General features: G+C 39.6%; 1 protein-coding gene across 7 annotated transcripts in view; it reads right to left on the reverse strand.

The window, feature by feature from the left end:
• CTPS2 (CTP synthase 2) overlaps positions 1 to 11,526 on the reverse strand; it is a 71,057-nt gene extending 59,531 nt beyond the window's left edge. For 2 of the 7 annotated variants that reach the window (XM_071748796.1, XM_071748763.1), the window contains exons 1-6: positions 11,479 to 11,526; positions 7,956 to 8,161; positions 5,730 to 5,900; positions 5,362 to 5,462; positions 3,429 to 3,545; positions 2,764 to 2,847 (exon numbers count right to left, since the gene is read on the reverse strand). In XM_071748796.1, the coding sequence (XP_071604897.1) occupies positions 2,764 to 2,847; positions 3,429 to 3,545; positions 5,362 to 5,462; positions 5,730 to 5,900; positions 7,956 to 8,121 (639 nt within the window). In that variant the 5' untranslated portion in view covers positions 8,122 to 8,161; positions 11,479 to 11,526. Of the gene's footprint in view, positions 1 to 2,763; positions 2,848 to 3,428; positions 3,566 to 5,361; positions 5,463 to 5,729; positions 5,901 to 7,955; positions 8,162 to 10,615; positions 10,724 to 10,806; positions 11,143 to 11,478 lie in introns of those variants that run through there. The other 5 variants (XM_071748771.1, XM_071748779.1, XM_071748814.1 and 2 more) reach the window with 5 other exon arrangements.
• Positions 11,527 to 11,549: the final 23 nt, after the last annotated feature.

Genomic DNA, 11,549 nt, shown 5'->3' on the forward strand with positions numbered 1-11,549 from the left:
TGCACATTCTAGTAAGAATTACTAAACAATTTGTACATTGTATTCTATTAAGCACAACTTACACTTAATAATTAGGTACTGTTTGAAGACATAACTCATAAACCTTGATGGTATCAGATTTCAAAATGGATTTGACCATGGTATCATCCAACTTGCTGAGACAAGTTTAAAGTTAAAGGAGTCATAGAAATAGAAAACTTCAGCATAAACTTGAAAATACAAAACTACAATAACAGCAGCCGAGACGCATCTAAAATAAACATGATACAAATAAGATGAGGAACAATTCAACAGAAAAGGGCAGCACTGACAAGCGTGTAATGGGTTGTCAAAATGCTGTAACCCAGTCCAATAAATCTGCACATACAGCTTACTCATTAAGAGCTTAGCACACCCCATGGAGAACAGAAAGGCTCTGGTACATACACAGCTGAGACTGGCCCAGCACGCACCTTGGGGAAGCCTGGGACCAGTCAGTGAGGCAGCTGGTATCAAGAACAGGTCTGGCCAAGTTTTTATCAGGCAACTTGACAGCACAGCTAATGAAGGAAGCCCTCCTGACTGCTCTGCTAGGAGCTTCCCCATGTGCTGTCTTGACCTTGGACCCCTGCCCAATTTAAACCATTTAAAGATTTTCCTGAAGCAGTGCCCAAACAACTTTAGAACAGCACCAAGATTTGCCCGCAGTGTACTCACTCTATGCTGCAGTGGTCAACAGCAGCTGTGTCAAAATAACAGGGGCAAAAACAAAAAACAAAAAACCACGACCACACTGCTCTTCTGGCATAACCAATACTGCCCCAAGCAAGAACTCGAGATGTGAGAAAGTGACTAGATCGGACAGTTTCCCTTTTATCACTCACACACACACTTAGAGTTTTAAAAATTCATTTGAAATAAAAAAAAAAAAAAAAAACAAAAAAAAAAAAACAGTAAAAGAGTCAGGCACTGGCAATTATGTTAAAGGCCTTCAAAAATCACATGCAACTTTCCTTATGCAATTAGCATCTCTGGAGGGATTTTGAAATTTAGGCCCTGAAGGTTGGAATATAGAGCAGAATTAAGTTAGTAAAAGTCACCAAGAATTCAGAGCTACCTAACATCCTTCATATTTTCTATTTATAAAGCCATTAGTTTTGTAGTTATAAACATTCTTTTTTATAAATGTGAAAAGAGTTTTTAAAAATTCAGGAAGAAAAACAACAAAAAATTAGCTGTTTGACTTTTAAGAATAATCTTTCCATTCTGAGGGTATAAATACTACACAGAAGCAGCAACTATTTATTTCTGAGAAGGGCTAGGAAGCTTTTTCTCCCAGTGGACTGCATCGAAATGGAAAATGGCCAGTAACTTCCAGGATCAGTTATGGAAAATATTCTTTGACTTAACTACCAGCCTCACACAAAAGAGCAGAATTGTCCATTTCTGTTCCTGAAGCAGACCTAAAAACCAGTTTGTCTTTCAGCTGTACCAGCTGCAGCTCAGGAAGATATGAGCTGAAGTTTGGACTGGGGCTGTGTTGGCATTTGAAACTGTGCTGAACTGGCTTCACTGATATCAAAATTTATGAAGATGGCAACAAGGAGTTCCAGTCTACTTATGTCTCATCTCTGCTCCCAGGGAAAAGTGCCAGGAAAACAAACATGCATCCAGGGAATACACACATTAGAGTATTGGGGAGAAAGAATGGAAGGACTTGAGCACTTGTCACCATTGCCAACTGGCATAAAGGGAAATCTGCTGGCTTCAGGTTCACTATAGTATGTGGTGTAAGAGGCAGTAAAAGCAGCCTGAGAAGGGCTTCAGAGTACTGGTGGATGAAAAGCTGTACATGAGCTGGCAATGTGTGCTCACAGCCCAGAAAGCCAACCATATCCTGGGCATGGCCAGCAGGTCAATGGAAGTGATTCTCCCCCTCTACTCCACTCTCAAGAGACCCCATCTGGAGTACTGTATCAAGTTCTGGGGTCCTCAGCACAGAAAAGACATGGACCTCTTTAAGTGGGTCCAGAGGAGGGCCACAAAGATGATCAGATGGCTGAAGCACCTCAGTTGTTCAGCCTGGAGAACAGAGGGCTCTCTGAGAAACCTTACTGTGCCCTTTCATTATTTAAAAGGGGGCTTGTGTGAAAGATGGGGACAAAGTTTTTAGTAGGGCCTGCTGCAACAGGATAAGGGGCAAGGGTTTTAAACAAAAAAAAGAGAAGCAGCCAGATCTAGTGGAAGATGTCTTAGACTAGATGACCTTTAAATGTCACTTCCAACCAAAACTCTTCTATGATTCTGTGAAAAAAATTGATGAAACTTACTTTGAAGATTCACCCACATGTTTTATATTTCCAAACAGGAATATTTTTAAATGCTGTATTTCTAAGGTAGGATTACTTCTTCTTAATCATACAGAAAAAGAAATTTGTGAGAGAATGTTAGAAGCCAGAAGTATTCTAGGTCTTCCCACAAAGTGAACTGAGACTTCAGAATATTTTTAGAAGTGCAGAATGATTTTTCTGCAAAGACACCTTCAGAAGAAGAGTATAGTTAAGGTCCCAAGATACTGTACTGTGTTATTTGAATTAAATTCACTTAGAGTGAATTTCAGTAATACAGTTTCCTGTGGCCTTAGTGAAGCAAGGCAGCATGTTTTTTGCATTTCTTCTAATATTCTTGTCTCTCATGAGAAACTAAGGCTTATTCTTTGAACACAGGTTATTCAAGGACACTTCTAGATAACACATAAATAAAAATCTGTATTTATTGACTCACCAAATCTGGAGACAAGCCTAGACCCCTCAGCGCTCGAACACTGTTCTGTGTTGGTTTTGTTTTCTGTTCACCAGTGGCATTAGGCTGGAAAGACATATTTTGAATGCTCAAATTGCAACAAGCATCCACTAGATAAGCAGGCACAGGTTAAAAGAGAAAATTAATTGCAAGTTGTAAAACTTGCAGCAAGTAAACATTTCCAAACAGCTGCTTCACTGTAAGAAAGTTATCTATTAGTTTAAGTGACCAAAAGGGGAGAATCTCTTCCACAGATGTGGTCTGCCCAGAATGCTGCACATCAGGACCATTCAACACTACACCATCTGGGGCTCCCACATCCTTTCCTCCTTATACTGTTAACTCTAACAAATACAATTTTAAATAACACCTTGGAGAATCTGAATGCCTTTCTGATAGGGTTCAAAATGTACCAGCATCTTCCAGTGCAAATCACAACTATGTTTAGTCTTCTACATAACTTGGTTTTTATAAGGGTTTTTTGGTAACTTAGAACACTAAAAAAAATTCTCACATCAGTAAAGTAATTATGAAGTGTTTTATTTACCCCAGTGTGGGTGGGTAAATTAGGGTATTGAATTAGGGAAGGAAACAAATATGAAGCCAAATGAAGACTAAAATCTATTTTATTCATTTTAATAACTTACCTGTGGTACTAGACTAACATGGATATTACAGAAGTTCTCTCTTTTTGCTTTGAACTGAAACTGTCTAAATGCTTCAATAAATGGCATTCCTTCTATGTCTCCAATGGTTCCACCCAGCTGAAAAAGAAAGCTTGGATCTGTCAGAATGGCAGAAAGCAAAAACAAAGGAAAAAAAGAAGTCTACTTCTTATATCTTCAACAAGCTTTCTAAAATTATTATCTTTTAAAAATTGACGATTAAATTTGCAGGCGCAGTCTGTAAAGAATCCTTATCTATTCTGTAGATTTTCCTGTGGAAAACATAAAGCAATTTTCCAGTTTTTTTATACTCACTTTATACTGTACACATAAGCTTCCCACAGGAAGATGTGTGGTTCTACTGAATAATGCACACTTTTATGTGATTTTCACTGCCTTAAAAGTGGTGAACAACTTATCTAAAGTTAAGCTGATGTGAAGGGTTTTGTACAGAAAAACTCTATTTTCTTGCCTGACAGATTAATGAACAGTTGACAGCCTACAAGATACAGACATTTAGCAATATTATCATAGCTTTCCAACACCAATAAATGCTATATGGACAATTTGAAATATTATTTCACATTATACTACTTTAAATGTTTATTATCTAGCCAAAACCCAAGACTAAGCTCATGATAAAACTTACTTATAAAGGCAGAAATCAGATGCCTTTCAAAGACACAAAGAGCTGTACTAGACTAAGAGCTGAATAAAGTAGTGTTCAGCACATGTGAAGTAGTTGCATTTCAGAATTATCTTTCTGTGCCATCATGTGGCTTTTAAAAGAACTGCATATTTGTGGTCAGTAGTACCAGGAAAGCTTCTTAAAACCACATTTGTATAAGGGACACATTCAGCCTCACTCCTTCAAAACCTTGCTATGGAAAAACATTACAAAGTCCCAAATAAGATTATTTTTAATCAAGCTAAAGCTATTAAAATAAAAATTAACATGCAAAAAAAAGCCTTCCATGAAGGAAATGGAAATAAAGCTTGATGTTAAGGGACTTACTATCCTATCACTTAATGTTTTATGTTCCTGTGCAACATTTGCTTTTACATTTCTTCTAAATTAAATGTTTGACTCTCGCCATGCACATTATAAAAAAATATCTATACCAGTAAGAATGTTTTAATCAAGGCAGATTCTTCTGCATAAGAAACACTGAGCAATTCTGTGGCCTGGATCACAAACCTTTTCATGCTATTGCTGATGGTGGTTGCTTCTGGCATTAAATCTACGACATATTTATTCTTCTGTGAAATTCTCAGGTATCACCTTTTCCTGTGTTTTTCATTATAATATTAATACTAGCTATTACTGATTGCCTTTCCTCCAGCTGACTCTCTTAGGATGGGTAAAACTCTGTATTTCCATTGTACAGAACATCAGCACCTTAAGTGTTTAATGAAGTTATGTCCAGAGACTTAAAAATAACATTGGAAACTAACTTATACAGTGTTTAAATACATTCCTGTAAATAACCATGAGCAACCAGATGGACATTTGAAGTCATGTGGAAAGATAGGATGTTATAGCCTCTCCTACCACCCATAGGAAAATTCAGATACTACAGAGGCTGTCCAATACAATTAACAGCATAGAGTGTCAGTCAAATGTCTGGGTCTTGGAACAGATACTTCACCTTGCAATAACTATCTGTTTTAATTTTATGAATTAATAAACCCTTCAGCACCTCAGCTCAAGCATTATTCTAGAAGGGATTTCGTGAAGTAAACAGCAGCTGTAGTGTAACACACACTTTCATTCTCAGAACAAACCAAAAAGTACAAAACGTGTCTTTGCATTGCTGCTCTCTATAAAACTTCAGTCTGACCTTTTTACAGTAAATAGCAAAGAGAGTTCTTAGTGTTCACTGCAGATATATAACCAAAGAGGTTTCACACTTGCCTCAATCACACAAATTTGTGGCTCTTTTCTGTCATCATCCACTGGAACTTTTGCCTGATTCATAACCCATTCCTGAACTGCATCAGTGATATGTGGGACAACTACAAGACAAAACCAATGAATGCAATCTTACTTTAGGCCCACAAACCAGGTTTTTCATGCAAGAGGAGAAAAATTAGCAGAAAGTCAAAAGGAAACTACTAGCTCCTTTTTCTATTACTTCTTTAGTTGAATACAGCATTCACACAAGAATATGCCCAGAACTCTAGGGAAGAAGAAAGATGATGCAGCAAGGACCATCTTGTTCTAGCTGATCACTCTTTTGTGAAGACTGAATGGACCAGTACCTCACAGAATTAAAATATTACCTTGAACAGTTTTGCCCAGATAATCACCATGTCTTTCTTTATTAATGACATGCTGATATATCTTCCCAGTGGTGATGTTGTTATCTTTATAGAGACTGATGTCCAAAAATCTCTCATAATTTCCCAAGTCTAAGTCAACTTCTCCACCATCATTCAATACAAAAACTTCACCTGAAAAAAAAAAAAAGTTAAAACAGAAGGAAAAAGCAAGAAAATAATTAGAAATTCTTAAACACCCAGCAAGAATAACCACAATTGAAGAAATTTTTTTTGACATATCATAACAATATAACAATAGCACACATGCTGCAACTCAGTCTGCAATGTCATTCTCTGTGACTTAATATGCAAGTCATCACATTTACATTGAATGCCTAGCCTGAGCCATGTACAGTTTTGCAAATAAATTTAAGTTACATTGCCAAAATGTTTAGAATACTTAAAAATACTTAACTGGCATTTCCAAAGCATGCTACAACCCTTGATCAGAAAGAAAACAATCTCTAGCAATCATAAAACAGCAACAAATAAAACATTAATTTGCATGTGAGAGCTAAAAGCTGTGCTTTTACAAGCATGAATTATCATGCATGTTCAAAGTGTTTTTCTATAAACTCGGGTTCTTTGGATCTATTTTAACGACCAAGGCTTGGATCAGAAGAAGGAAGAAGTCATGGTGAATGTAAATGCTTCTTCAAACATGATCACTGTTTCTTAGTGTTGTTTCACCTTGTATATCTGCTTCACCATGGCCACAGTGAGGGTGTGGCCATAGTGAACATAAACTGTAGTGTCAATGACAGAAATATATATCCCACCAAGATACAAAACTCCAATGACTAGTTTTACAAAAAAACCACAATATGTACAACATAGTGGAAGATTTATCAGTGCCTGGTCCTGTGAGGCACTGAAGAGAGGAGATACTCCTCCTCTATACTTAATTATCACTTAAGTCAAGAGACACAGAGTGGAACAGACATTTTTCATTAAGTAGTGTATTACTGAAAGAACTCTTCAGTTAACTGCAGATCACCAAATTGAAATCCTTTGACTCAATCATATTTCTGGCAAAATGTTAAGGAAAGAGGCATATAATTCTGGCAGGTGTGAATTTCTACTTACTACTCAGCAAGCCAGAGCTTTTTCACAAGCAGTGAGAAACTCTTAAATGAACAGAAGCAAAACAAAACACATGTGGAAATGAAATGTCACAGTCCCCTCTCCCCAAGAGGAGGAAGGCATCCTCACAATCTCAAGTGATCACAGGATTCTTACCACCACAGGTAAAGGCAGAACTTTTCTTGTCAATTGCTTAATAGCAGCACCAGGTGCACTTCTGAAAGTACAGGACTACTGGATTAGTTAAATTAGGCTTTTTGAGAGAAGTCTGATATACTGTGATCTTCATCCTCTTAAAAACCAAAGTGGTCTTTTTTTTTTCAGTTTGGGGGATTTATCACATTTATCTCACGTTCCAAAAATGTTAGTCTAGACTAATAGTAAGCAGATGAAATTCAACAAACAAATTTCTATTGGCCAAAGGTACTTTGGAAACCACTGTTTTTAATAAATGTCTGAGTAACAAGCCAGACAGCTGAAGGAACATTCAACATCATAAATGGACATCACACTGTCCTGTACCCCATCAACAATGTAGTAAATGTTAACTCAGAGAACTACCCAAACAAACCAAGCATCTGCTTTAAAATTACATCATTAATTGGCTCTCTAACCTCCACTGATGGTTTCTACTTTCTCACTGACTAAAACAAGAACTTAATCTAACTCTCATGAAGACACAGTAGAAGGCACTGACACCCAGGTAACAGCATCCACAGCTAACTGTGAGGACTTAAATCCTCAAGTAAGTTGTATAGTATTATTCCAACTTTTTTTTTTTTTTTAATCAAGTTAAGCTGAAGGTAGTATTCACTGAGCAAGGTCTACAGCTAGGATTTTGCTGCAAAGTGGTATTTCATAGGAAGGAAGCATCTACTCATAAAATCACCTTCAACAAATAGGTTTCCTCTCTCCTCACTTAAAGCAGAAAACGCCCTGGAGAACACACAGTAAGGAACAAGCCTGCATTGCTGCACAGATTACAAAATTACTAATAATTACCATAGTACTGTTTTGGGGGAAAAAATAAAGATAATAATAATTTTAAAACATTACAGCAAATTAAAATATTTATGCAATAGGGAACAGCACTGTCCTTCGTACCATGTTCATATGGTGAAAAGGTTCCAGCATCTATGTTTATGTAAGGATCAATTTTGATTGCAGTGACACGTAGACCACATGATTTCAGTATGGTACCAATGCTGCTTGCAATGATCCCTTTGCCAATGCCTGAGATGACACCACCAGTTACCAGGATGTACTTCATCGAAAAATCAGCACAAGCACGTTGATCTCAAGCTGGAAATCTAAAATGACAGAGACATACATCTGATGAATGGGAATTCCTATCAGGGAAGAACATCACCTTAGTTTGCAAAGAATTTAAGTCGCAAAGACCTTTGGCAGTAGACAACAAAAATTACTGTTTTGGAATCTAGGGGTAGGATTCATCTCCTCCAGCTTATACACCAATGTGTAAGCTGACTGGCAAAATCCAGTCTGTGGACAGAGGTACAGCTTTGATACACTGCTCTATAGAGGTACCAAAGAGGCACATATTCCTCTCCAGTGAGAGGAAGAGCCAGATAGATTTTAGAACAACTTAGGCAAGATGAACCTCATCCTGGATTCCTTCGAAAGTAGCTAATAATTTCACATGTGTTTTGAAAAGCTAGCTCAAAAACTGCTCGTTAGTCCATTGGCCAGAGACCCATATTCTCTACCCAGCAGCTTTACTTTCAAAAATAGTGACTGTAGCTTCAAATATATATTAAAATTAGGATGTTATACCATCCACACCATTTTCCAGTAGCTTTTGTCTCTCTGACTCACAGCATATCAAGTATTTCACTACAAGTCTTACAATATCCAATAGATCAATAAAATGCAGTAACAGGAAAGAAGCACCAAACAAAAATGTACATATTTATTCTACAGTACATCAATGCTCAAGAGGCTAGAGTCACGTGTCTACCCATTCCAAGTAATTGCTGTGAGAGAAAAATCAGAAAAATAATCATTTAGCATCTCTGTATGATGATGCAGAGAGAGTTGATGCTGTTCTGGAAAACAACATTGTATCTGCTTTAAGTTTCAAATTTGGAGAAACACCTGATGTTACCACAGTCCTCAGCATCATGCATTCGGAATGGACAGAGCAGCTGTGAGAGCTATGTCACGACCAACTTGTCAGTTTCTGCTTTCCTGTCTAGACTACAGAATAAATTATTCTTCACAAGAAGGAGCTACAACTCCTGAATATTCACAAAAACTATACCCTGAAGATAGAAACGTGGTAATTAATCTATGTTATGGTGTTCAAAACTTCATCAGTTACAACATCCTATTTCACAGTGCCCTATAATAGTACTCACATATGTGATGATGGCTATTCAGATACAGAAAATTTATTTCTTTAAAAATTCAGTTCTAAGAAGCCTGCATAATTAAAAATTTTTAGCTAAAAGCTCATAGTTGTAAATATCATACTAGGCAAATCATACGATGAGGAGGTTGGAGTGATAATCTCAGAGATATTAATATTTCTTTGCCACCTTGCACTGTATAAAAGTATGAAAGGTGACGGACCCAGAACCAAAAAAAAAAAAAGATTGAGACCACCATCCCCTAAAAATTCTGATAATTATTACTATCACGTTGACTGCTGTTGGTAACATCCCTGCAATTCTCCCACTTCACCTGGCTTTCACACACATAGATTTTTCCACCATTTCTGCACCCCATCTGAAGTAGGAGGATGCCTGTATCTCATCCATAATTGCATTCACATTACACTCAGGCAGCTGTGAAGGCCTAATTAGCGGAATAATCTTTGAACAATGACAGCATGGCTCACCACAGTGCAAAAATTCCAGGGTCAGGAAAATCTTTCCTTACTTAAGCACCTCAATTGTTCAAAATAATATGCAACAGCACGTGAGCTAATAGCATTCTCTATAAATCAAAGCAGAATGGTTCTTCAAATGCTGGCAGTAAGTGGTAGGTAGTGGATGAACACTGTAGCCCTTCCTCCTAATATATTCAAGTAACATAAATAAGGTCTGGATCTTCAGGAGAGTTCAAGAACATACTAATGCTTGCTATCAAGGGTTTTATGATCAATAATACTAATTAATAAAGTTTTATTTTCTTGTCAATACAAACAAAAGGAAGACCACAATTATCAGATGTATTTAAACTGGGAGAAAAAGATCATTAATAGCATCAGTTGTAAGATTTGGAGCCTACTCCCTCTGTTACAGACTCTTCCTTAATAAATCACTCAATGTAGTTGTCAACATTAATATTTCACAATCATCTAAGCCATTTTGAAATCTTGAAAACTTCCAAACTTCTTAAACATTGCTTACAAGAACCAAAATTAAACCACTGCTGTGATTTCAGCACAGATTTCCCAATATCTTAAGGAAGTACAATGATCGTTTGCACTAGAAACAAAGAATGCCAGGAGATTTGGGAAGTCACGTGTAAAAGAAGGACAGAGGAGAGGGAAAGCAAAAAGGGAATACTGGAAGCAAACATTTTGCTGGGAACTTGAAATCAGAACAAGCAGAGAGGAATGCCAATTACTCCAGTTTCATCTGATCAACAGGAGCTCATTGTCTTCAGCAGGGATACCACAGAATACTTTTGGATGGAAAAGTTTTTTAAGTTTAACAGTACCAACCATTAACCCAGCACTGCCATGTCTGTCACAAAACCATATCCCTAAGCACCACATTTATACAGCTTTTAAATACCTCCAGGGACGGTGACTCCACCACTTCCCTGGGCAGCCTGTTCCGACGCTTGACGACCCTTTTGATGAAGAAATTTTTTGTAACATCCTTTCTAAACTCCCCGTTACAACACAAGGCCATTTCCTCTCGTTCTACCACTTCTTACTAGAGAGAAGAGACCGACCTTCACCTCGATACCTTCTTCCACGTACTTGTCGAGAACGAGGTCTCCCCTCAGCCTCCTTTTCCCCGGGATAAGCACCCACAGCTCCCTCGGAAACTCCTCTCAAGACTTGTGCTCCAGACCCTTCCTCGCCCTGCCCAGGACACGCTCCAGCACCTCAGTCCCCAAACGGGCCGCTATGCGCTGAGCGGGCAGCGCCAGCCGAGCCCGGGAGAGGAACCCCCCCGCCGTGCCGTGCCCCGCCCCAGCACCTCAGGGCGGCCCCGCCGCGGGGCGGCAAAGGGGGTGGGGGCGGCACCCCGACCAGCAGCCCCGGGAGCCGGGACCAGGCTCTCCCGCCGCGCTGCGTGACCCCCTCCCGGTTTGCCGTATTGAAGCGCACGCATGGGGCAGGAGGGGAGGGGGTGAAAGGGTGAAGGGGGTAAAGCCAACACCTCCCCTAGAAGAAGGCGAAACCCCGCGACAGAGCCCCGAACCACCGCCCGCCCCGAGCCGCCGGTAAAACGCCTGCGGGGGGCGGCCAGGGAAATCTGAGCCAGCGGCGGCGGCTGCCGCGGGGAGCCGCCCTCCGCCCGCCCACGCGTCTCCCGCGCAGGCAGCGGAGGCGGGCGGCGGCGCCACAGGACCGGGATGAAACCGGTGCCGGTGCCTATGTCCCAGTCGGCCCCTCCCGCCCCTCCGACGGCTCCGTTCTCCGCACCTCTCACGCCGGCTCCGCCGCCCCGCCTATGCCCCGCCCCCCGCGGCCAGGTCCCGCCCCGCCACGGGCGG

The sequence above is a fragment of the Heliangelus exortis genome, chromosome 1, assembly GCF_036169615.1.
Source record: "Heliangelus exortis chromosome 1, bHelExo1.hap1, whole genome shotgun sequence".
NCBI classification, from domain to species: domain Eukaryota; kingdom Metazoa; phylum Chordata; class Aves; order Apodiformes; family Trochilidae; genus Heliangelus; species Heliangelus exortis.